The sequence below is a fragment of the Stegostoma tigrinum genome, chromosome 10, assembly GCF_030684315.1.
Source record: "Stegostoma tigrinum isolate sSteTig4 chromosome 10, sSteTig4.hap1, whole genome shotgun sequence".
In the NCBI taxonomy this organism is placed as follows: domain Eukaryota; kingdom Metazoa; phylum Chordata; class Chondrichthyes; order Orectolobiformes; family Stegostomatidae; genus Stegostoma; species Stegostoma tigrinum.
The window spans coordinates 45,421,610-45,447,599 of record NC_081363.1 but is presented as its reverse complement, the minus strand read 5'-3'; the positions used below and the strand labels follow the sequence as shown (position 1 = coordinate 45,447,599).

At 40.1% G+C, this 25,990-nt stretch overlaps 1 protein-coding gene across 3 annotated transcripts in view; it reads right to left on the bottom strand.

Annotated features, from left to right (window-relative positions):
* LOC125455839 (guanine nucleotide-binding protein G(I)/G(S)/G(O) subunit gamma-2) overlaps nucleotides 1-25,990 on the bottom strand; it is an 82,139-nt gene that overhangs the window by 8,735 nt on the left and 47,414 nt on the right. For 2 of the 3 annotated variants that reach the window (XM_048538350.2, XM_048538351.2), the window contains exons 2-3: nucleotides 15,607-15,706; nucleotides 1,671-1,764 (exon numbers count right to left, since the gene is read on the bottom strand). In XM_048538350.2, the coding sequence (XP_048394307.1) occupies nucleotides 1,671-1,757 (87 nt within the window). In that variant the 5' untranslated portion in view covers nucleotides 1,758-1,764; nucleotides 15,607-15,706. The remainder of the gene's footprint in view (nucleotides 1-1,670; nucleotides 1,765-15,606; nucleotides 15,707-25,990) is intronic. The other variant, XM_048538352.2, reaches the window with a different exon arrangement.

Here is a 25,990-nt window from a genome sequence, read left to right as displayed (position 1 = left end):
CTTTTGATTAATATCATTCAGACCCATATAATGAAATACAATTACATGCTCCTGAGAAACAGCAGATGTGACAACTGAAGATCTCAGCCCCTGCAGCTCCCATCAAAATGTGTGGGCATCAGCAGAGAGTGCATTGATATAATCTGGTCAAAGTGTGGAAGGTTGTCATCTCCCTTCCCCTGAAACTGCAGGTTTTTACCTCCAACAGCTTCCTCGGCAGGTAGAGGAATAAAAAATAAAATTTGACTTCTTCACCCCAATATGAATCCTGTGAATATCACTTGTCATATTGGAACATTTCTCTTTGGCCAATACTGGCCACTATCCTCTCACTACTGCCCTAACAATAGCCCTGATCCATCAAGATCTGTAGCTTCGTAAAAGTTCTGAGCTCAAGCAAACTCCTTGCTAAGGTCAGCACTTGATGGATTATTTAGTTTCTAGCCTATGCTGTGACCATTTTGGCACAATCCTGATGAAACCGTAAATTTTGATCTGAACAGATCTTGATTGTTTTAGACAATGCTTTTTGTATAACTTCATTTCAGACAGAGGGTCTCTGATGGTAGGATCAACGTAGCAGCTTGATACTTTTGAGATATTAATGGGAAAGAAGAAGTGAGATGAAACAGTAATAGGTAAAGACAAGGTCCAGTTTCTTATTTCTGGATATTGAATGCAGTAGTGAAAGTAATAGACCATGAGATTTGGTGGGAGCTGAGATGAGATGAGATAGAGTGAGTGTGGGACAGCAGAGAAGGTCATTGACCTTTCAGATTTATGACCTCTCACCATTACTTTTCCATGAGCGCTAGAGTTTTTCTTATGTTTTGGTTATATGAGAAAAAAAAATCAACTGAATTAGTAAATGAGGTAAAACTAGCTCTGAGAAGAGGTACCTGCTAAGAATATCTGTGAACAGACTACACTAAATAAAATATGAATAAAACAACCATTGTGCCATTGCTGGTAGTTCCATTAGTTCCCAAATTTGCAATTTTTCTCTTCAAATACTGCTTGCATGTAATTGTGTAAATGGATTTTTTTTCTCTCTCATATTGATTTTATCATTTTAATACAGCTTCTACAAACTTGGAAATATAAAAATAATACAAACAATTGCAGAGAAAAATGCTCGTGATTTAGTGTTGAAATGCAGTTTGATGATCCAACATAGGTGTCTGCCATCGTCTGTAAGCATCATCTACCCTGTTGACTAGACCAATAAACAGGAGCCTATTAACACTTTACTGGATTGTTTTACTGTTGTCACCTACTTACTGTGTGTGTGTTATTCAAATTCTGATTCACGGAATACAGTGATTATAGTTCCAGGAAAATAAATTCCCAGGCTATAACTTTTATATTTGAGCATGACAGATTGAAATGGAGTGTACAGACTCAGAAATATATTGTCTGTAGCAAAAATGCTTTATTCCTTTAATCTTGGCAAGTCAATGCTAGGAATTTCAAATGAGAAGTTTTAGGAGCTCAAGACTTGTTACACCAGCAACAAACATTTATCCAGAAGATTTACCATAGGAAATCATCTTCACCATGGCTTGAAGAAAAAATACACACCAAACAAAAGAACAATATAAAGACAATTGAAAAAAAAACTCTTGTTATTTTATACAATGTATGGCAAGTGCAAAAAATAGGCTTCTCACCTTTATTCTGTCAATGTTGGCTTCCATTTTTAGTTGTTCCACCATCTTTCTGGCTTGTGCTATGCCTGCTGTGTTGTTGCTCGCCATTTGATCTCTACAGAAAGAGAAAACAGAAAACAGTCAGCACAGTTTCAGAATAAGAACATTGTTAAACAATATAAGGGTTGTTAAGTAACACTCAACAATTATTAAGTGGAGACTTTTAAAGTGGAAAGGGATCATAGGTGAAGATCTCCAAAAGTCAGTTCTGGGACCTCAGTTCTTGCACATACTCTATTTTCCTTTTTGATATCTTCCTAATTGAGGTCCATGATGAATGGGACAACATTCAATGTATCAATCACTAAAGGTTTCAAAGCAAACAGCTGCATTTAGTGGCAAAGTATTGGCCTGCTTTGATACAGGGGATTACACAGATGTAAGATGATAACAAAAACAGAAATTGCAGGAGAAACTCAATAGGTCTGGCAGCATCTGTGAGTTAATATAAACATTTTCCTGTTTTTGTTTCCGATCTCCAGCATCTGTACTTCTTTGTTTATTATAGGATGGTAAAGTTATTTCCTAGTTCATACCAGCTTTAGAAAATAACAATTTCCATATTTTTCCTTCCTCAATGAACTTGCAACTGAATCATTGTACTGTAACAGTTGGAAGTATTTCCATAACTGCTTACTTTTAACTTTATTTTTTAACTTCCTAACTTATACTATGAAGAACTGTAATGTGGAACTTTTAGCTTTCTCTTTATTTCTCTATTTTTGTACCTCATTTATTTTAGCACCTTAAGATTTGTACCCAGATACTTTGTATCTAAAATGGTAGTGATATGTGACAACATTGTACATATTTCACTTGAGACCTGTACTTTATACCTGAGTACATGAGACAAAAAACCTAATTCTAAAAATTCTAATTATATGTAAGAATTCTAATTCTGAAAATTCTGAGTCATGCTTAGACAAATATAAGCACTTCAGAAGCAAAAACAGAAAATTGCTGGGAAGGCTCAGCAGGTTGGCAGCATATATGGGAGAAACCAGAGTTAATGTTTTGGGTTCAGTGACTCTCCTTCAGAACTGATGCCGGATCTGCTGAGCCTGTCTAGCAATTTTTGTTTTTGGTCCTGATTTCCACTATCCGCAATTTTTTTGGTTTTTAAATATAAACACTTTCCAATGTAAAACACCAGTAAGGAATAGAAAAGGTAAAAGTCGCTATAATATTACCAGATTACTGGGTATTAGAGAGAGAGAGACACAGACAGAGAGAGAGAGAGACAAGTTATGGCGTATTAAGCTGTGGTCACCAGGTTTTAGGCATGGGAAGAGATTGACAGGGGAGTCCGTGATGTAACCTCAGTCAGTGCAGGAGTTGAATCAATGCTGTTGGTATCATTCTGCAACCAACGGCCTGAGTTTTACCTGGTTCAGTGCTGGTTGTGTTTTGACTGTGTCCGGATGGCCTTGATTAATTGGGAAGAATATCTTCTTAAAAACAATTTATGCTGGCAAGAGCATTAAAGCTAAGAAGACCTAAACTGGTGGCCTGTACTCTTCAGTTTCCCATTTCCTTAAGTCATAGCTTAAAGCTGTTCATCACAAACTCCTCTTCAAAAGTTACTTAAATAAATCAAAGGCTTTTATTGCTTTGGAATAGGTAATGAAATGTAAAGTTAAATACATTGTATTTTATTTATATTGATAAATGTTTGCTTGTGTATAATTTTACTTCCTCATTTGATTCTAACACACAATGGACAAAGAACCCCTTGGAGAAACTATTTCAAGCAGCTGGCTTAACCTGAAACAAGACTTAGTGCACTTGTAAGGGTGGGGGGGGAGTTTGGAAAATTGCTTTGGGATTGATTGAGTGTTCTGGGTCATTTAAAAAGTTAAGCATTACTCATTGTTTTCAAAAACCAGACATCTCCAACTGTACTTTAAGGGCAGGAATTTACTGAGAATATAATGAGAAAATCTGAAAACTGCACTGTGTTCATAATGCAAATCATCCAATATTCCATGAACTGTGAATCACCAGAGGGAAAACCATTTCTGAGGTGAAGGATGTAGAAACAAGTCAAACTAACAGGCCAGACAATGAGAGTTAAGCTCCAGCAAATTCTGGGCCATATCATTTTCAAGTACAGAACTCTGCAATGCACTCCTGTTGTAATACACACTTTTGGAATAGATTTACTTTTTAAATTTAGAAATAAATGAGAAGCTTGAACAAACCTACTTCATAAGAACAGTAATAATGCTATGGAAGGCTATTCAAGCAAATATTTTGACAATTATTTCTTCAGTTACAATAAAAAATAATTTGAGTCAGAATGCTGACCACAATTCCTCAACAGGTGATAAGCCATTTCATTGGTCTAAATGCCAGAACAATTCACCAAATTAATGGAGTGTTTAATAATAACTGAGTAGTACTGAGAACATATCATTTAAAGACTTATTCTGTTAACCTAAATTAGAGAACTGGGCTGGATTTTCCACTTGGAGATGTGAAGCAGCAGCCTGAGATGTTTTGGTGTAAAAAATGTGCCTCCAGTGGGAAACGGACCAAGTTAAGCCCTTAAATAGAGACAGGATTTCTGCCCAACTAAATCTAGTGGGTGTCAGATTGGGGTGGGTATTAAACTCCAAGGGAACCACCACAAAAGCTTCTGTTGTGATTAGGGAGTGCATGTGTACCAAAGACTGCCAACGCACTACAGGACATGGTGGTGAGATGGCACAGGGAAACTAGAGGCCTGGCATCCTAGAGGGCAAGCAAGGAGGTCCTCTTCTCATCTCATCATATTGAAGGGGCATCTGTCTGTTCACCATCAGCTTCCTCTATCTATAATTTCTCCTCCCCATTTTATGTCTTTCTTACCTGATGAACTGTCTCCTTCTCAGGCCTTACTGTCCTCAATGCCCGGCTGTTTCTCTGAGGGCTATGTTACAGAAACCACCACAGAGATGCCTGCAGAAAGGTATGGCTAGGCACCTCCTGACCGATCTGATGCCAGACTCCGTGTCCTCTGAGTCTGCACTGCTCTGATTTTGATTATGGTGTTGCTTAGCAATGGTAGAGAGGGCATCTGATACATTGGTGAATCACCAGTGTGCACTCGTCTGTGAAGTATCACAAAGGGCATAGATATTCATAACCATCTACTTAGAGAGTTTCAGGGATCTTCAGATTGGGTCTCAGTCATTTCCAGGCATCTTCACTTCTGGCTATAGATTTTGCACTCAGGGTTAATATCTCCTTGATGGACCCTTTGTCTATCTCCTCAGGCCTCTTGATGCCCTTCCTGAGTGGTTTGCTGCTCTTCATCTCCAATGGCCTGGGTTTCTGAAGATGCAGAACCCAGACCCAACTTCAGGCATCCTGGTGTTCAAGACAGATATGCCCAGTGCTTCGATGCCCACACCTTGCTGGGAGGAAGACCTTGAGTCGGCAATGTTCTTAACCCTAACTCATCCCCTGACCTGCCTTGGGCCGCTGCAGCTTTAACTTCAAAGCATTAAAGCTTTTAAAAGTTAAAGCATTTTTACTTTTCTTTTTAAACATTTGACGCCCACCTCCATGAGTTGTCCCAGATATGGGGAGGAGTCTTCCTGAATGTGGGCCATGGCAAGAAAGTTGGGAACTTGAGCAAGCTTACCAATTAGGACCCTCTTGACATCAAAAGCAAAAAGTTCCATTTTCCAACAAAGAGCCATACAGGGAGGCAAGATTCTCACTAGTGAGTGGCAAGAGGCCAGTTTGCATACATTAACATGTGTAAAAATCTCATTAACAGTTAACTTCATTTCACGTATATTTAGTTTCCCATTCAGTCACTTGCTGCTTAGAAACTGTACATTTGCTCCTCTGAACCTCTATCTTGGACAGTCAGCACCACATCTCAAGACATACTCCCATGGGCATTGACTGCGAAGTTCTGTACCTCGATGCTACACTTTGGAGCACGCAGGAACCTTTCATTGTAATGTTGCCACAAAGACGCTTTACGTGCAAGATCAGGCACCCATCTCATGGATTTGACCAGGGTGGATCTCTGAACACCTCCCCTGTTCTCTCAGTGCTCACTCCTCTTGCACCTACCTTAATACTCACAGCAAGCCTGCCTTGCCTTTTAAAAACTGAAAGAACTGTGAATACTGTAAATCAGGAACAAAAACAAAGTTGCTGAAAAAGCTCAGCAGGTCTGGTAGCATATGTGAAGGAAAAAACATTGTTAATGTTTAGGGTCTGGTGACCCTTCCTCAGAATGTTAACTCTTTTTTCCCTTCACAGATGCTGTCAGACCTGCTGAGCTTTTCCAGCATCTTTGTTTTTGTTCCTGCCTTGCCATTTAGCAGTTTTACCCCTAATCACACCTTAAAGGGCTGAGAGTGCTTCTACCTGGCCATGTTGTGCAGCACAGATACGACCGTACAGGTGCACCATCCAAATTCGACTCAGAGTTTTGGACGCAGTTAGCTGTTCAGAGGAAGCATGGTCAAGAGGTGCGTTTCACTGCTGGAGAATCGGCCACAGTCTGTGCTGCTCTGAGGGAATCAATTGTAAATCAGTCAGGGAGCTATACAGAGATCAGTCACTGCTGTAGTTGGTCAACAGTTGGGCTGTCCACCAAAGTCACTCAGTGGGGTGGGCCACAGTCAGTCAGTCCCAGGGATAAGTGAAATAAAAGTCAAGGGGGTTTAATTTAGGGACATTGTTAGGGAAGTTGGGGAACTCAGCTGGGGTTTATAGGATGCAGAGGGACATGGGAAAGGGGGAGACATTTGATGTATAGAGGGTGAGAAGACTATGGTACATTGGAGGACATGGATACTGCAGGAGAGGTGGCAGGTGTCACCATCATTATGGCCTAGACATGCAAGGGGGAATTGTGCAGCATGATGGTTGACCATTAAACGGTAGGGTTGGGACAGGAATAATAATATTGAGAGTTGCAAATGTAATTTCAGGTAGTGTGTGGAAATAGGTGGACAATCAAGAGTGCTGGGCTGGCCAGGAAATACCGGAAAAAAAGGGACTGGGCCCCTTGTTATTCAGGTTGAGCCTGACTAGGCCATATTCATTCGACTCTTACAAATTGCAACCTCACTCAGAGTGGGTAAATAAGTGTTAGTCTTTTTTCCCTTTCTCAATATGTGGATTCCACTTGTGACTGAAGTGAGGCCAACAGAATCAATCAAGAGCAATCGCAGTATAGGTTGAAGTCATTTACAATCATAGTATTGTGACCATGAAATACATGCAGTTCCCAACAATGTGCACAAGCAATCTTCATCATGTTATACATCATTACAGATTGATCTCTGTGAAGCAGAAGTAATCACAAGCAACTTTAAAAGTGGCACCTGCATGCCACAAAACATAGGTAATGCTAGATCTCATACAGGGGCACCAAACAAATTCCCTCTCAACATGAACTGGAAACGTTTGCTAACATTTTCTTATATGCACCGATGCTGGTGGCGAGGATGGGGTGTAGTTAAGATGAAGAACAGAAGTCATACTGTAAAGAGGTTGAACTCAATTTTGAGTCCTTAGAGGCTTTAACATGGAAGTAGGAAATAAGGCATGAGCCCTCCAGCTGGCTGGAGTTTCAATGGAATATAGCAGCAAGCCAAGGAAGGAGATGTAAGCATGGGATCAAGATGTTTTATCAAAATGGTAAGCAACTAAAAAGTCAGGGTCATTCTTACAAACAGAGCAGAGGTGTTCCATAAAGTGGCTATCCAGTCTGTGTTCACTGTCACCAATATAAATAAAGGAAGCCGTCAATGTAGAAGCATTGAAGGAGAATGTTGTGGTTCAAATGCAGAAGACAGGTTAATTTGAGAATGATGAGCAAGGAAAACCTACCTTTGTCAAAGAGTCTAAGAGACCATTTTTGACACTAATAACTGTTTCAGTAGTTGAGGTAGAAAACGTTAGAAAGATAAAAACAGAGTTCTGGGGTAAAGGGACACAGATAGGGAAGACCACAATGCATTCAAGAACTTTTGTGAGATAAAAGGTTTGCAGAAGGGATGGTAGTTTGCAAAGACAGCAGGCTATGGGTTTTTTTTTGAAGAGGACTTGATGACAACAGATTTAAAGGGAAAACATCCGAACAGAGAGTAAAATATCAGTGAATATGGGGATCAAGTGGGGAAGTTGGATGGGCAGCAATTTAGTGGGAATAGGTTTGAGGAAGTGGGATAAAATGAGCTCATAGAAGTAATGAGAGCATAGCAGGGAGAAACTGCAGAGAAATTGGAGAAGTTGAAAGTTTAGGCTTAAAGCAGGTGCAAGCTCAAGGAGAAATTTGACACATTGGACCAGTGCAAAGGAGACATGCAGAGCAAATGAATCAGATGGTGTCAATCTCACATAAAGAAATACATCAGCTCCTTTCATTTGTTGGAGGTGAGGATGGATGAGACAGGGGACAAACTTTTAAAATGATAGGTTTTAAAAGTAGTTAGGGGTGATCTTTGCAATCCAAGACAATCTGGAATAGTGAACAGTTATGTAGTAGAGAGCAGGATCCTGCAGTCTTACGTGGCCTAGCCAAATCTGGTAGTGGACGGGCTAAACAAGTTATCCACCTGCTCTGGTCTTAAGTGAGCAGGAAGGATAGCCGCGCCAGAAAAAATTGCAGGGGTGAAAAATAGTATTGATTTCCTTAGGGACTAGCACATCAAGTGTGGAGATGATGGTGTGGTTGAATAAATTATGACGACAAGCCAGATAGTTGGGAATCTGAAATTGCAATTGTAAGTGAATTAGGACATGGATTTTCTCAGGGAAGGACACAGGAAGATTATGGAAGAGGGGAAGTGGGTGGAACCAGCATACGAGGAATTGTTCATTCACCCATGTGTGTTTTTCTTTAATATTCCCAACATCCTCAGAGATACTTTTTTCCTGTTTTTTTTGGAACTATAAGGGACAATTGACCTGTTATTCTCATTGCACCATGTGCAGCTGTTTCCTCTCCAGCCCCTAATGAATTACTGCTACACCAGACAGTAGGTTATTTATGTAAATTACTGTTTTCTAATTGACCAACACAAATTTTTTTTCATTTATTCATTTGTCCGATGTGGGTGTTTGCTGGCTGGCCAGCATTTCTTGCCCATCGCTAATTGCCCTTTACAAGGTGGTGGTGACCTGCCTTCTTGAATCGCTGCAGTCCACCTGCTGTGGGGTGACCCACAATACTATGAGGGAGTGAATTCAAGGACTCTGACCCAGCAACAGTGAAAGAATGACAATATATTTCCAAGTCAAGATGGTGAGTGGCTTGGAGGGTAACTTGAAGGTGGCGGTGTTCCCATATATCTGCTACCTTTGTCCTTCTAGATGTAAGTGGTTATGGGTTTGGAAGATGCTGTCTGAGGATCTTTGGTGAATGTCCGCAGTGCATCTTGTATATAGTACACACTGCTGCTACTGAGCATTGGTGGTGGAGGGAGTGGATGCTTGTGGATGTAGTGCCAGTCAAGTGGGCTACTTTGCTCCGGATGCTGTCAAGCTTTTTGATTGCTATTGAGCTGCACTCATCCAGGCAAGTGGTAAGTTTTCCATCACACTTCTGACATGTGCCTTGTAGATGGTGGACAGGCTCTGGGGAGTCAGGAGGTGGGTTAGTTGTCACAGTGTTCCTAGCTTCTGACCTGCTCTTATAGTCACTGTGTTTATTGTGGTGAATCCAGTTTAAATGAAGTTTTGTGATTGTCACACAATAAACCATCCGTTCTCCTCCTTTTTGCCCTAGCTGCTGCCGTTGGCATGGTTGACCCCTTGGGCTTGCTCCAGTGCCTCACGTTCATCACATAGTTGCATAGAACTACCCACGCTTTGTTCCATTCATACCTCCTGAACCAAACTCAGAGAATCAACCGCAGCAATTTCACTTCCCATTCGTGTTCTGTTATGTCTGGTGGCCCCAAAGGATATCCTTGGCCTGCTCCCATTTCTCATCTGTATTCAGCTAACTGGTGACATTATCCAAAAACACAATATCAGTTTCCAGAAGTATGAGGAAGACAGCTCAGCCCTGCCTTATCGCAACTTCACTGAACTCCATCACTTCATTCAATTTGGCACTAGTTGTCTAAGATTGAGGGTTACGTGAGCAGAAATTTCCTCTAAAGGTTGAAGCCATTGTCATCAGTCTCCACTCCAAACTCTATTCCATAGCTGCTGAATCCATCCTTTTCCCTGGCAGAGCCCTACAGTTCACAATCGTCATGAAGTTTTTCACCCAGAGATGTATTTCCAATCACATGTTTGTACCATAATTAAGGCGGCCTATTTCTAGCTATGTAACATCTAACTCTGTAGCCACCCAGCATATCTTCACCTGAAGCACTCATCCATGCCTTTGTTATCTCTAGCTTTGACTGTTCCAAAGCAATCCAAGTCAGCTTTGCACATCCCATCCACTGTAAACTTGAGATCATCCAAATCAGTTGTCCCTATCTTAACTCACAACCAGTCCTGTTTATACATTGCCCTGCACTTGCTGACCCTAGACTGGCTCCTGGTTAAGTAACAATATAATTACAAAGTTGTCATCTATATTTTCATGGCCTCAGTGACCTTGCCCGTTTGTATCACTTTAGTCACCTCCATCCCCTCAAGTCTGACATATATTCAGTCTTTTAAATCTGGCCTCTTGAGCATCCCAATATTACATGCTTCATCATTAGTAACTGTTCCAAGGCCCTAAGTCTGGAATTCCCTCCCTAAAGTTCTCTGTCTCCCTTTTTGACATTCCCTAACACCAAATTCTTGACCATGTTTTTGATTATCTGCCTTAATATTTCGTTATGTGGCTCAGTGACAATCTTATTTGGTAACATCCCTGTGAAATGCATTGATAATCAAAGATACTATATAAATGCAAGTTGTTGTTTGCACAATTCTCTCTAGACAACCATTTTGTGGGAGTTTCTTGCAGTAAAAACAAAGTACATTTGTAAGTAAGAGCATTTATCGCAATTAAAGAGCAGAGGAAATCTTTTTCATTTGCTAGGTTCCACACTTTGTCACACAAAATCTGTAGCCAACACAGAACTGAAAAATGGAACATTCAATTCATGTAATTACCACAGCATTTAAAGACAGATCAGAACAGCTTCCTCAACAATCTAAATCTTTGGTCAGGATGCCAACAGATCAAAAAGCACAAAAAGTTATATTGCAGGGGTGCTCAAGGACAGGTAAGAACAAATGTGAGCTAAGTACTGAGTATTTTTGTTGTTTCGTAGAGATTAAACAATGATATAACTATCTCAATGGAAACTGACACCCATCACTATAGAACTGTCGCACTGTTGAACTAGTGCGCACATTTGCACGAACAGGATGTTGAGGTTTTCTGTTGATTTTACAGGTGCTGAGAGAACCTAATAATTTCTTAGTGAAATGTTCAAAACCTTCAGCAAGTAGATGAAAGAAAATCACAGGCCCAACAGTAACTTATAGGCTCATAAAAGAGCTTACATATGAATAGAACAGCCTAAGATACAGAATTATGACATTTCACAGCACTGAATAAGATACTTCAGTTCTCTCATCTCTTCTAGCTTTTTGAAAATGAAAAGATAATCTATTTAGCCTCATTTCTCTGATCCTTCCCTGGATCCTTTGATTTTTTTCATTTGCAAATATTTAGTTTCTTCACTTTCAAAAACATCCTATTGTGCATTCAGCCTCTACCACTCCAGACCCTAAAATGCTCTGCTGAAAAATGTTTCTTCAGATCTTTCCTCTTTTTTGGTGATTGTGTTAATTTACAGTCCTGCAAGTACCGTCTCCCTGATCAGAGGAAACAGCATTTCCATATTTAAGTTGTTTGACACTTGATGTTTTAAAAGCTCTATCAAATGTTTTCTTCCATTCTCTGTTACACAAAAAGCCTCTTATTTTTCTCCAAAGCCAAAACTACTTTTTCATTGAGGATGCACATTTACTGAAACCTTCTGCTAATTGCCAATTATAAATCGTAGTATGTGTTATTTCCTAAGGAAGGAGAAGTATTGTATCTTTCACACAATGTATTATTATACTGCCAGGAGATAGACCAGTGTGACCTGCCATGTTGAACTTATGCTTAGGACTAAAGAGAGATGGAGGTATTGGGAGTAGGAGATGAAGATCATAAAACCAGAAGAAATAGGAACAGCAGTATGCCATTTGGTCTTCAAGGCTGATCAGATATTTCTCCCATCTACTTTCTTGCATTTTCCCTGTAACCCTTGATTCATTTACTGATCGAGAACCTGTCTTGTCTCAGCCTAAAATATACACAAAGAGTCTACTCCCACAGATCTCTGTGGCAAGGAGTTCCAAAGACTCTCAATCCTTTAAGAGATGAAATTCTTCCTCATCTTAGTCCTAAATTGCTGCGCATTTATTCTGAGACTATGCCCTGTGACTCTCCCATGAGAGGAAACATCCTCTCAGCACTTATACTGCCAAGCTGCTTAAGAATTCTATACATTTCAATGAGGTCATCTCATTCTTCTAAACTCCAAAGAGTAAGGTACCAACTCATTTAACCTTTGCTCATAAGATAATCCCTCCACAACAGAGTTCATCCAATTGAACTGTCTCTGAACTACCTCCAATGCAATAATACCTTTCCAAAAATAAGGAGACCAAAAGTGTTCACAGTATTGTGCAGCTACAGTCAGGTTTCCCTACTCTTATGCTCCAATCCGCTTGAAATAAGGGGCCAATATTCCATTAACCTTCCTGATTACCTAGCTTTCTGTGATTTGTGCCAGATACCTCTGACTGTTTTCAATTTACTTAGAGGACATGGGTGCTGTTGGATTAGCCAGCATTTCTTGCCCATCCCTACTTTGCCTTCAGAAGGTGGTAGTGAGCTGCCTTCTTGCACAGTTGCAGTCCACGTGCTGTGGGTCGACACACATTGCCTTCAGGGAGGGTATTCCAGGACTTTGACTCAGTGGCAGTGAAGGAATGACAATTTATTTCCAAGTCAGGATGGTGAGTGGCTTGGATGGGAACTTGAAGACAGTGTTGTTCCCATGAATCTGCTGACCTTGTCCTTCTAGATGGAGGTGGTTAAGGGTTTAGAAGGTGCTGTCTAAAGATATTTGGTGAATTTCTGCAGTGCATCTTGTAGACATCTTCTGCTACTGAGAGTTGGCAGTGGAGGGAGTGGATACTTCTGGATGTAGTGCCACTCAAGCGGGCTGCTCTGACCTGGACTGGGTCAAGAATCGGCAGTGTTGTTGGGGCTGCACCAATCCAGACAAGTGGCGAGTATTCCATCACACTCCTGACATGTGCCTTGTAGATGGTAGATAGGCTTTGGGAGGTCAGTAAGTGAGTTTCTAGCCTTTGAACTGATTTTGTAGACCCTGTGTTTATGTGGCGAGTCCAGTTGAATTTCTGCTTGATGCTAACCCCAAGAGGTTAATAGTGGGGGATTTAGTGATGGTAACACCACTGAATGCCAAGGGACAATGGTTGTATTGTCTTATAGTGGAGATGTTCATTGCCTGGCAATTATGTGGTATGAATGTTACTTACCACTTGTCAGCCCAAGTGTCGATATTGTCCAGACCTTGATGCTATTGAACACAGACTGCTTCAGCATCTGGAGTTGTGAATGGTGCTAAACATTGTACGATCATCAGTGAACGTCCCCACTTCTGACCTTATGATGGTCATTGACAAAACAGCTGAAAATTGTTGGGTCAAGGACACTTCCCTGAGGAACTCCGACAGAGATGTCCTAGAGCTGTCCCTTGTGTTATTATTTTTTTCCATTTAAATAATATTCTGTTGTTTTGCTCTTATATCCAAAATAAACAACTTCACATTTTCCCACACTACACTCCATTTGCCAACTTATTGTCCATTTACTTAACCTATCAATATTTTTCTACAAACTGTATTCCTCCCGCAATTTGCCTTTCCACCTATTTTGTGTTGTCTGCAAATTTGGCTACAGTACAATCACTTCCTTCCTCCAATTCATTAGCATATATATGTATGTATTAGTAAACATTTGTGGCCCTAGCACTGATCCCTGTAGATTTCAATTGTTACAAGTACCAATCTGGAAAAGAAGACACCTCCATTCGCTGCCCATGAGCCAATTCACTATCCAAGACAAGATACTACCTCCAACAAATGGGAGCTTGTGGGGACATCTCTCTGGAAGGACTCTGACCAGACAGTGATTCAGGAGCAGACTGTCAAGGAGGGAATGGGCCTCCAAGGAAAAACATATTTTTGGGGGTTTTGGCTTTAGAAATTAACCACTTCACTGGAACTTACAATATATGAGAAATCTTTTGGATGTATGTTAGATATTTCAGTTCACTAAATGCCAACTGCCACTTGCTTCATTCTTTGTATTAGGATGTTTTCTCCACAATGACAATGCAAATAGTTCTGGATTACAATGCAACGAAAAAGAGGTACAGATCCCTTTATATTTATAATCCTAAGCTTTATGCATGAACTGCATTGCACAAATATCAGTCAGTCATTCACTGCACCCATATAGGCATTAATATAAATTGATACCAGACCTTCAAAAGTAAAGAGAGTCACATCTATAAAGTGTTTCAAAGAAGGGAAAGATTTACAAATTATCCAGCATTTCCAACCCTGCAGGCTCAACTCTATGATTAACATTTCAATCTGTTTCTATCTGATAGAATACCTAACCTCTGCATGTCATAATAGCAATTTATATTTTTATCTGAAACAACCATTTTCCTTCTTTTTAATATTTTAATCAGGCAAAGTGTAGACAAATTAATAGCAGAGGATTCTGTTCTTGCCAACCTCCATGCTGGATTTTAAAGAGAACACAAACCCTAATCACTGACCATCCAAAAGAACCTCAGGCTATTCCAGCCAAAAGCAGGAGGACTTCAAATGCTTTTCTGAAGTCCTAGCAATTTCTCAAGTATTTCTTCCGCCACATGCTAGGAAGCAAAGCACTTCCAACAGTACTAGCTATTCCTGGTAATAGTTATTATCTAAGGAACTACTCAGAATGGTAAATATAAATATAGCGGTTTAACTAAAAAGTTTTAATCACTTTGGTTTGACATCATTAATTTGTTTAATAAGTCCTCTGTATTTTGTTCTAAAGTGCAAAGCAAAAAGATTTCCTGCTGACTTGTGCAATGTTAAAAGCTGTGTCAGCTCTTTCCACTACTGTTATGTTTGTCTTATACTCAATTCATTACCCCCGAGTCAAAAATTGTTTATGATCTCCTGAGCTCAGCTATATGTAAAACAATGCAATATAAACTATACTCCTACCATTAAATAATGTATCCATAAAGATACTAAAAATTATTCAATATTTTCAGCAATGGCAATCAAATACACTTCGTAATAAATTCAACTAAATTTGAAATGAAATTCATGAAGAGCAAAGGCAGTTGAAATCTACTTGAAATGTAAATTTAGTCAGCTGAACCTAAGTTGGATCTGCAACATATTTATCTGCATCTGAAGCAAACTAAGGGTTCACAGCACTCTTTCATTCATTACTGAAGCTTCTTTCGCCAGTACCATGTGGACAAGGTGAGATTTTAAAAAGAACTTCACAGCCTCATACTTCAACTGGGTAGTGAATCTCATTCAGAGTTCAAACTGCAAAATGAAAGAAAAAGTCCAAACAAAATTTGAGAAACTTTCTAAAAATCAGATGATTTCTGATTAATATCTGATTCTATGATACGGATGTACAAATTCTACAGATCAGAAAGTTAAGTACACCACTTTGTTACAGCGTAATCTTTACTGTAAGCATGGATCATTTCAACTCTTATGTTCAATAACACACTCAATGAAAGCTTATTCTCTCCACGGAACTAAATATCTATAACATTTTCCACACTCAGAAGAAAATAAAATGTACCTAAATACTCAATGTGGGTGTTATGTTCTCTCTGAGGACTTGGGTTTCTTTATGATCCGTTTTTAGTTTCCTCCTCTTCCGACAGCTAGTTCAATAAAACCTGAAGAAAATCAATAGAGGTCAGTTGCTGTGTAGTATTTAAGCAGTGTGAAAATAATGCTCATTTGCAAGCAGGAAACAAAAAGAAATACAAAACAATCCTAAACTTGGCAATAACTTGCAAAACTTTTAGTCTCTGTTTCACGTATTCCCAGTTCCATTTCCCTTCCTCTGCTGCACCCAGTACTGTTCCTTAATTCATAGAATCCCTACAGTATGGAAGCAGGTCATTTGGCCCAGTGCGTCGACACCAACTCTCTGAAGAGCATTCCACTCCCTACCCTATCCCCATAACCTTGCATTTCCCATAGCTAATCCACCTAGCCTGCACAGCCCTGGGCACTATGAGCAAGTTAACCTGGCCAATCCACATATGCTGCCCACCTTTGGACTGGAGGAAACCAGAGCACCTGAAGGAAAGAGAGATAACAAGGTGTAGAGCTGGATGAACACAGCAGGCCAAACAGCATCAGAGGAGGATGAAGGTTGACGTTTTGGGCCTAGACCCTTCTTCAGAAAAAAAAAGAAGGGTCCAGGCCCAAAAAGTCAGCCTTCCTACTCCTCTGATGCTGCGTGGCCTGCTGTGTTCATCCAGCTCTACACCTTGTTATCTCAGATTCTCCAGCATCTGCAGTTCCTATACACCTGGAGGAAACCCATGGAGAAAAAGTACAAACTCCACACAGACAGTTACCCATGGATGGAATGGAATCCAGGTTCCTGGTGCTGTAAGATAATAAAGCGTGGAGCTGGATGAACACAGCAGGCCAAGCAGCATCTCTCTGAGCTCTCTGATGAAGGGTCTAGGCCCGAAACGTCAGCTTTTGTGCTCCTGAGATGCTGCTGGGCCTGCTGTGTTCATCCAGCTCCACACTTTATTATCTTGGATTCTCCAGCATCTGCAGTTCCCATTATCCCTGGTGCTGTAAGGCAGCAATGCTAACCACTGAGCCACTGTGCCGCTTCATGGCAACACACGGCAATTTAGAACATAGAACTGTGCAGCACAGTACAGGCCCTTTGGCCCACAAGGTTGTGCTGAGCTTTTATCCTAAACCTAAGTTGTATCTATCCTCCACCCCTGCCTTATACTGTCATCCATATGCCTATCTAATAGCCGCTTAAACGCCCCTAATGACACCCTCTCCACTACTCTCTCCGGCAATACATTCCACACCCTTACCACTCTCTGAGTAAAGAAACTACCTCCAACATCTCCCCAATGTCTACCTCCACTCACTTTAAAACTATGCCCCCTCGTAATAGCCACCCCCATCCTAGGAAAAAGTCTCTGGCTGTCCACTCTATCTGTACCTCTGATTATTTTGTACACCTCTGTCAAGTCACCTTTCATCTTTCGTCATTCTAAAGAGAAAAATTCTAGCTCTCTCAACCTTTCCTTGCAAGACCATCCCTCCAGTCCAGGCAATATCCTGGTAAATCTCCTCTGCACCTTTTCCAACACTTCCACATCTTTCCTGTAATGAGGAAACCAGAACTGGACACAATATTCCAGATGTAGCCAAACCAGGGTTTTGAATAGCTAGAGCATAAGTTCACCGCTCTTGAACTCAGTCCCTCTATTAATGAAAACTAACACACCATACGCCTTCTTAACAACTCTATCCATTTGGGTGGCAGTTTTCAGGGAACCATGGACATGAACCCCAAGACCCCTCTGCTCCTCCACACTGCCACAAATCTTTCCATTAACCCTGTATTCTGCTTTCAAATTAGTCCTTCTAAAATGAATCACCTCAAATTCTCTTGTTTTTACTCATAATCAAGAAGATTAAGAAAACCATCCTGCCTACAGGAATTGCTGATTTCAATAGACCCCTTAGCACCATTTACAAAGTAAAGGAAAAGTACAAAATCAGAATTTGTATCTTTTCTTTCATTCTTTTATGGGCTATGGTATCGCTAACAAGGCCAGTATTTGCTTTCATTTCCCAATTGCCATAAACCATTATATTTGTTGAGCTATTTCATAGTGCAGTCAACCAAAAGCAGTGGATCTGGGGCTGCCACTACACCACTAATTATGTTGCAATTAATTAGACTGGCATATATAAAGTGTTTAAACTAGGGACTGGGATCTCTGCAATCTATCCAGCATTTCCTAGCTCAAGTCACTTGAAGACACATCATTTAATGCCAATCCTGCACTATTAAGTTCAAGTGTTTCATAGATTTCTTTGCTAGGAGGGGATAAAGAGGCATTTTATTTTATTAATTGAGAAAAAATTGTCAGCGTTATTCAGTACAATAAAACTGCCCAAGTTACATTCCAGATCATAGTTACAGCACAGCCTATCCTTTGTGTAAAAATGTGCCTGGGTTAGTTTGGGTCAGAGGCAGCATCTCAGGCATTTGGGGCAAATGCTAGATGTGGTCAGTAAAAGCATTCTAAAGATTTCTAACCGAATTTTAAGGCGAAATTTGTAATTTTTTTTTAAGAAACAGACTGTTTCTTTTCCAGCTGTGAAAGTGTCAGATATGATAAAACAGCAGATTATAATAAGCACAAAAAAGTTGAATAATGTACAAAATGTTTACTCATTTGACAAACATATCCACTAAAAGGATGTTGTTCCCATAAGTACAGAAAACACAGAAACATATACCTGCACCTAGTGAAAAATCTCTTTCTGCAAGCTTTACAAAGGAGCTGCATGCTGCTTTGTTAGAATTGTTTTCAGAGTATTAGTACAATCAATCAACTAACTGCAGTTAGAAAGCATGTTAGCTCTTCATATTTACTATTTTCCTTCTAAGTTTCAAAACTGATCAACAATATTAAAACTATAGGGTTTACACAATCAATCCTTTATATACGGTGAACGTTCTAAACAATATGACCCTTATTGAATGGTGTCTGGCAAACATTCATCCCTCTGTAGGCCAAGTTGGGAGTATGTCATTGATAGGGTAATGAAATAATCCACTTCAGAAAACATTAGCTTCCAAATTCAGCAGTACACTGCTGGTACATTGGAGCGAAAAGTAAAAGCATGAATATCTGCCTGTTGCTCTCCCAAAACCAGTAATAATTATTTATTTAGTTTTGATATTAAATGGAACAGAGAGGAGAATGCTGAAACTGAAAAAAAACCTGAAAAAAAAACCTGGAAAAAAATTTTTGGTTCCTGTTTTGCTTTTGGTTATTTTCCAGTTGATGACAACCAGTAGGTGCATGGATTTTATGGAAACCTGATACAAGAACAATGGTCAGATTAGGATACCTGAAAAAGAATCGATGGGGAGTTGAAAGGCTAGAAATTATATGACTTCACTTGATATGATTTTGGCAGGAGGCCACATAAAATAGTCGGGCAGTAATCCAGCAGCACCCCCCACTCACCCCAACAATACAGAATTGAGCAGGGGGTAGGGGTGGGGTGGGTTGGTTGTAAAGCTCTGATACTGGCAGCCCACTCACCATATGTAAATAGATATTTTTTTAAAAAGCTTTAAGACATTTTTTGATGGTGGATAGGATCCCTTCCCATGTGCTTATATTTCAGAACCCAGCTACCCTCACTCCAAAATCCAAAGCCAAAAGTTTATGTAAATCTGGAGTTCCATCAGGTTTAATTTACCCTTCAGTTACCAGGAGCCATGAGTTTGAGTTGTGACGGGCTAGGTTTAAAGGTGATGTACAAGGAAAGTTTTTTATAGTGTGTCGGGTGGTGCCTGGAACTTGCTGCTGGGGGAGGTAGTGATAGCAGATACTATAGTGACTTTTAATGGGTTTCTTGACAAATATATGAATAGGTTGGGAATAAAGGGATACGGTCCCCAGAAGGGTAGGTGGCTTTAGTTGTGACGGGCAGCATGTCAGTGCAGGCTTGGAGGGCCAAAGGGCCTGTCCTTGTTCTGTAATGTTCTTTGTTCTTTGTCTGCTTTGTTCTCATCCGTGGGCCTGCCTGAAGTCACAGCAGCGCACCCAATGGAGGCCGGGTGCTACTGAGACGGTGGCCAACGATCGGAAATCCGATTCGGCACTAATTTAGTGCGGGATCTGTCCGATCCCTGTGAATCTCTGCTTAAGGAGGATTTTTATTTTCACATAGCAGGCACATGATCTGAAGTGCGCAACCTGAAAGGGCGGTGATAACAAACCTACTGATAACCTATCGATATCCTCTAAAAGAAATAACTTATATTGCAGGCCTACAATGAAAATGTGGGAGAAGTGGGTGATGAATTGGATAACTCTTTCCAACAGTCAGCTCAGGCAAGATGGGCTGAATGATCTCTTTCTTTGCCGGTAAGATGCTGTGATTGTCAGTCCAATATTCAAAGCTGGAGTACAGACATCACATAGCGCATAACGCATTTCTTTGCAGTCAACTGGAATTTCTACCAACCACTTTCCCTGAACTTGGCATGAACACTGGAAAAATGACATGACTGGCCACTGCCACAGGATTTATATCCCAATGCCATTTGTTTAGAAGATTTCTTATTAATGTTTGTAAATAGACTTTTGTCATCACCCTGGAAAGTGTTAATTTAAGAATGTAATAGAAAAATAGCTATTTAAAAATTTTGAAAAAATAAATGTGCAGAGGACACGTAATTGAATCAGTTTTAGCTCATGCCTCAAATTTGATACGTTTATAATAGAAAACCACTAGTCAGCTATCTCTCAATGTCAACGTAAGGTCATGGGTTTCTACCATAGGTCATCATAGGATTAAATTGGCCAATTCTCGACCCACAGATCTTAGGGTGCCTGGAACAGGATGTCTCTTGAGATAATGGAATCCGTAATGCAGGATTAGTTTCGGATTCTTTCTCCACCATCGCTCTGCCTCATCATTACATCATATGGGACACAAAGTTTGATGGACACGTGTTGTCATTTTGAATGATTGGTAGCAAACATCTCCTAGTCGTTAATGTCAATATTGCTGTGGCTTCTAGGAAAATTTCAGTGTGTTGACAATTGAGTTACAACTACAATACTGCACAATGGCTGCATAATTTGTTTCATACACAAAAGTCTTAAAAAAATGAAAGAAAAACTTCAAAACGTAAGTTTTTTTGAAAGGTAGATCTTTAAAACAAATCCTTTAAAACTAGCGTTATACCACAGCATATGCCATTGAATCATTCTGATGCAGGTTCACTGAACCCAAAACATTAACTCTGCTTTATCTCCACAGATGTTGCCAGATCTGCTGATATTTTCCAGCAAATTCTGTTTTTGTTTCAGATTTCCAGCACCTACGGTTCTTTAGTTGTTTTTAACCATTTAACGGTGTTTTGACATTACCACAAAGATATTTTCACATTTGCTGTAGTGAAAAGTGGTTGTCACATTAATTGCCAAGAATCCTAATACCTAACGAGGTGAAAAAGATTACAAAAGCGTCATTGTTGCAGCTACTTGATGATTCACACTCAGACAAAAACCCTTGTAAATAGCTTAATGTGTTAATTAGGAAATAATTGTTCAACAAAACCGCATTAGCAAGGTAGTATAGCACTTAAATAAACAAATCCAGGCTTTTGCACATAAGTTACTCATTTAAGTAGGATGCCTATTTAAATTATTTTTGTGCACAGCTTCAGGGTTAACTTTGCAGAAACTGAAATTTTTTTGGTCATATACATTTTTATTGGTCCTGTTTTTCATAAGCTCTTTGTAGCCACATAACGTAAACTTTATTTATTAAAACAAAATATTGTAGATGCTTAAGAAACTCTGCAGGTCTAGCAACATCCACTTTCAGAAGAACAGAGTTAATGTATAGAGCCAAGTATGACTCTTCATGAGAACTGAAGAGGTTGAAGAATGGTGCATTTTATATGCTGAACAGAGGCAGAGGAGGAATGAAGGGAAAAGATGGTGTAGTGGCCCAATGCAAAGACATAAGGTTGTTAATTGTGGTGAAGGAGGAATAGAGATGTAAAATGAGTATAAATTTAGGCTTGAAAAGAAGAACATGGGTCCTCTGTACTGACAGCAAAGTATAGAAGATACAAGCAAGGCAAGGCTCTGGAAGGGTGAAATTAAGAAAAATGGAAGACTGACAACAGACTCTAAAATTGTGCCATCTAACATCAAGTCCCAGAGCCTGTAACTTGCTTAAGTGAAAAGTAAGGTGTTCCTTGAGCTTGTGTTGTGCTTCATTGGAACATTGCAGCATGCCTACAAGATAACTTAGCACGAGAGCAAGATGGTTTCTTCAAATGGTAAGCAATTTGAATGTCACAGTTATTCCCAGGGAATGACAGAGAAGTTTTGCAAAGTGGTCATGTAATCTATGTTTGGTCTTGCCAATGTAAAAAGTGACCTCACTCCGAGCAGTAGACAAGATTGGAAGAAGTACAAGTAAAATACTCTTCACCTCAAAAGTTTGTTTGGGACTTCACCTGGAAGGTGAATTTTGGGTCTCAAAAATTCAATCTTTCTCTCACTACAGGAGCTGCCAGCCCAGCCGAGGTTCTTCAGCATTTTCTGTTTGTTTCTATGTTCTTCATTGCTTGTTTACAAAAAAAAATCCAAAGTATTCATTGATATCGGATCTACTAAAGAAGAAATATGTCTATGTTTTACAGTGGGTCTCCATCGTATGATTCAAAATGAGTTCAAGGATTCATGCTTTGAAGACAAGTTGAGAGATGTGTAGTCTTATGGTCACACACAGAGCGGAATTGGATATTGCCTGAAAATGGGCAAGGGTATGACGATGCTTGATTAACCCACGTATGATGGTTGGATTGTTGGAAGTATATCATATTTATATTGCCTGGCCAATCAAATGATTGCTATGTGGGAGAGGAACAACCTAATGTTTCAAGTTCCATAGACAAAACAATGCATCCTATTATTGGAGCAATTGCAGAGCCCGTAGGAATAAATCAATTGAAATAGTCATATCCCTATATCTAAGGACTTTCTGAAAATCCAAATCCTCTGCATCCTACAATCTTTTATGATTTACAACCTGCAGATAGAGCAAACATACGTCTCCTTCTTTCATCTTTCCTCCGTCAACACTATCTTACCCAAAAAAAGTGCATCCTGAGCAGCAATAGAAATGATGAACAGCATTACATGCAGCTGCTGTCTCAGATACTGACACTCCGCATCATTGGTAGGAAAGTATTAATGTTTTTGGTGAGACACAAGGTGAGAATGGCATGGATCCGACAGGGGATGAGATAAATACAGGTATCTGCTCACCAGAAGATGTCATCTGCTTAAGTGAAGACTTTAATGGGACAGGCTGTAGAAGGCAGCTATGGGTACATACAATGAAGCTTTTGGTGGCCAGTGTCTAGCAGCTTACCATAGAGTCCGTATGTTGTGGAAACAGGCCCTTCGGCCCACCAAGTCCACACCGACACTCAAAGCATCCCACCCAGACCCATTCCTCTACAACCCCTTTAACCCACACACCCCTGAACACTGGGCAATTTAGCACGTCCAATCCACCTAACCTGCACATCTTTGGACTGTGGGAGGAAACCAGAGCACCCAAAGGAAACCCATGCAGATACGGGGAGAAAGTGCAAACTCCACACAAACAGTCACCCGGGGCTGTAGTAGAACCCGGGTCCCTGGCACTGTGACGCAGCAGCGCTAACCATTGAACCACCACTTTGAAGAGACTGCCATAAGTCTGCTTTTATTCAGAGATTCAAACCTACCTTTTGAAGTGGCGACTAATCCATTAGCATACTCATGAACCCAACTATGACACCACATCTGATGGCTGATGTCCCAGCTTCTACTGCACCACAGAAAGAGACCACAGACTGAACTCCTGAGATGCTGCTTGGCCTGCTGTATTCATCCAGCTTCACACTTTATTATCTTAGAATGAAGTCCAGCAGGGTCAGCTTACTGCGATCATGGCTATGGAAAACAATGTTCAAAGGTAGCAAAGTAGCATGGCAGCCCAATAACTATCCTCAAGGGAAAGTGATTTTGTGAAACACAAACAAAAACAGAAATTGCTGGAAAAGCTCAGCAGTTTTTACAACATCAGTGGAGAGAAATCAGAGTTAACCTTTCGGGTTCAGTGACCCTTCCTCAGTTCTGAGGGATTGAGGAAGGGTCACTCGACCCAAAACATTAGCTATAATTTTTCTCCACAGATGCTGCCAGAGCTGCTGACCTTTTCTAGCAATTTCTGTTTCTGATTTACAGCATCCGCAGTTTTTTCTGGTTTTTACTGCGAAACACAAGCCCATTTCCTTCTCTCAGAATGAACTACTAACACTGTCACTTCACCACAGCCCTTGTTGTTGCCTGTCAGACAGCCTAGACTGCTGCTATCCAGACCAAATTGTACATGCTGAAGCCTAGGTCCAGAGCTGTTCAGTTGCCCTCCCAAGACCACATCCACTATCATGTAAGGGCTTAAAGACCCTAAATTACCTTGTGAATGTCACAGACTTACACATTTCTGAGCATAATTAGCAATGTGGGCAAAACTAGACCAGACTACACTAGATTGGCTAGAAATTTCAGAATCTTGACAGCATGTGGATGTGAACAAACAATGATGATAATTAGTCATTATCCAAAGTTGTAAGATCAGAACCAAATATCTATGATTAAAATTTACAGTTGTAATTAGCATTAATGTATAATAAATAGTATTACATTGAAGTCTAAGCCTGAAGACAATTCTCGACTTAGACTATTCGAGAACAAGGTAATTTTGAGGCCAAGCTCAATGATAGAAGATGGTGCCAGTGATGGAATACACTGCCAGAAAATTCTGGCAGGAGCGAAGATCAAAAAACAGACCCAAGATTGTCTAGAGAAAAGAATTCAGCTTTTTTTTCAAGAAATCATTAGATTGAAAAGCTAGCAGCCAGAAAAGCCGCAAAGCTAAATAGCTGCTTTGAGGGGAACATTACCCAACAGAAAATCTGTCTAGAGGAGCCATCAGAGCAGTCAATCCTAGTCTCAAAAAGCATTTTACAATCAGTAATAGGGAAACAAGGCCTTTAAAGAAGCAATGAGAGCAATAGAAGCCCATGAACAGTTAAGGGCATAAATGTGAATTGAGTACCCATGAAAAGAAGAAATTACCAGACATTTCAGGCAGATTTAATCCATTAAGGACAGGACAAAAAGTTTTGTTTGTACCTAACAAACTAAACAGAGGATCATAGTTAAAGCAAATTATTTAATGACAAAGTTAACAGTAGAATATTCTTATTGTTCAGGCTAAAAGAAAAAATCAATTCAAAAGGAAAGAAAAATCAGGAATAAAAGTGGTTACTTGTTTACTTAATTACTTGTTACTTTGATTAGACTCTTGGTATGCAGCTCTTTTACCAAGCATGTTATTCCAGTCATTTGGCTTGTCTCCAGCACCACCTTGTTTTTAATTTTTTTGCAATTATCTCTCTGCCTCAATTAATGAGATGATAGATCATCCCTTCACTTATTATTCAGCTGTTAACACTTCACTTACACCATGTGACGCTCTTGATCACCATCAGAGGCCTATTATTTGGCCTGTCAATACGCCACTCACAGCATCTGTATGATGTTTTCATCTCTCTTGTTATAAAGTCTGTGCCCTGGGTGCTAGCTTTGATTTGATTGATTTATTATTACATGTACCTAAGTACAGTGAAAGGAGCAGTACAGGCAGATCATACTAAGCAACAACATACAGATTATAGGGTGAAAAAACATTGGACAGAGGCAAGCAGGTTACATCACACCGGACAAGTGCTACATAAGATCAACATTAGCAAGATCAGTATTATTTGAAGTTAGAGAGTCCATTCATCAGTATAATAACAGCAGGGAAGAAACTGCTGTTGAACCTGCTGGTGCATGTGCTCAAGCTTCTGTATCTTATGCCTGATGGAAAAGGTTGTAGGAGAACATTACTAGAGTGGGATGGGTCTTTGATGATGTTGACAGCCTTTCAGTGGCAACGAAAAGTAAACAGGATGGAAGGTTGGTTTCTGTGATTGTCTGGGCTGTGCACACGACCTTCTGTAGTTTCTCACAGAGCAGAGCAGTTGCCAGACCATGCCGTTATGCAACCGGACAGTATGTTTTCAGTGGTGCATGTGCTTGTGTAGGAGGTGCAGTTACCTATCTTCACTGATTGCGGTCTATGGGTCAGAAACCTGAGGATCCAGTTCCAGAGGCTGAGCTGAGAAATAGGTCTTGGAGTTTTGGGATATGTCTGGAAGGGATAATGGTGTTGAAGGCAGAGCTGTAGTCAATGAGCAGGAGTCTGATGTAGGTATTTTTATTATCCAAATGTTCCAGGGATGAGTGCAGGGC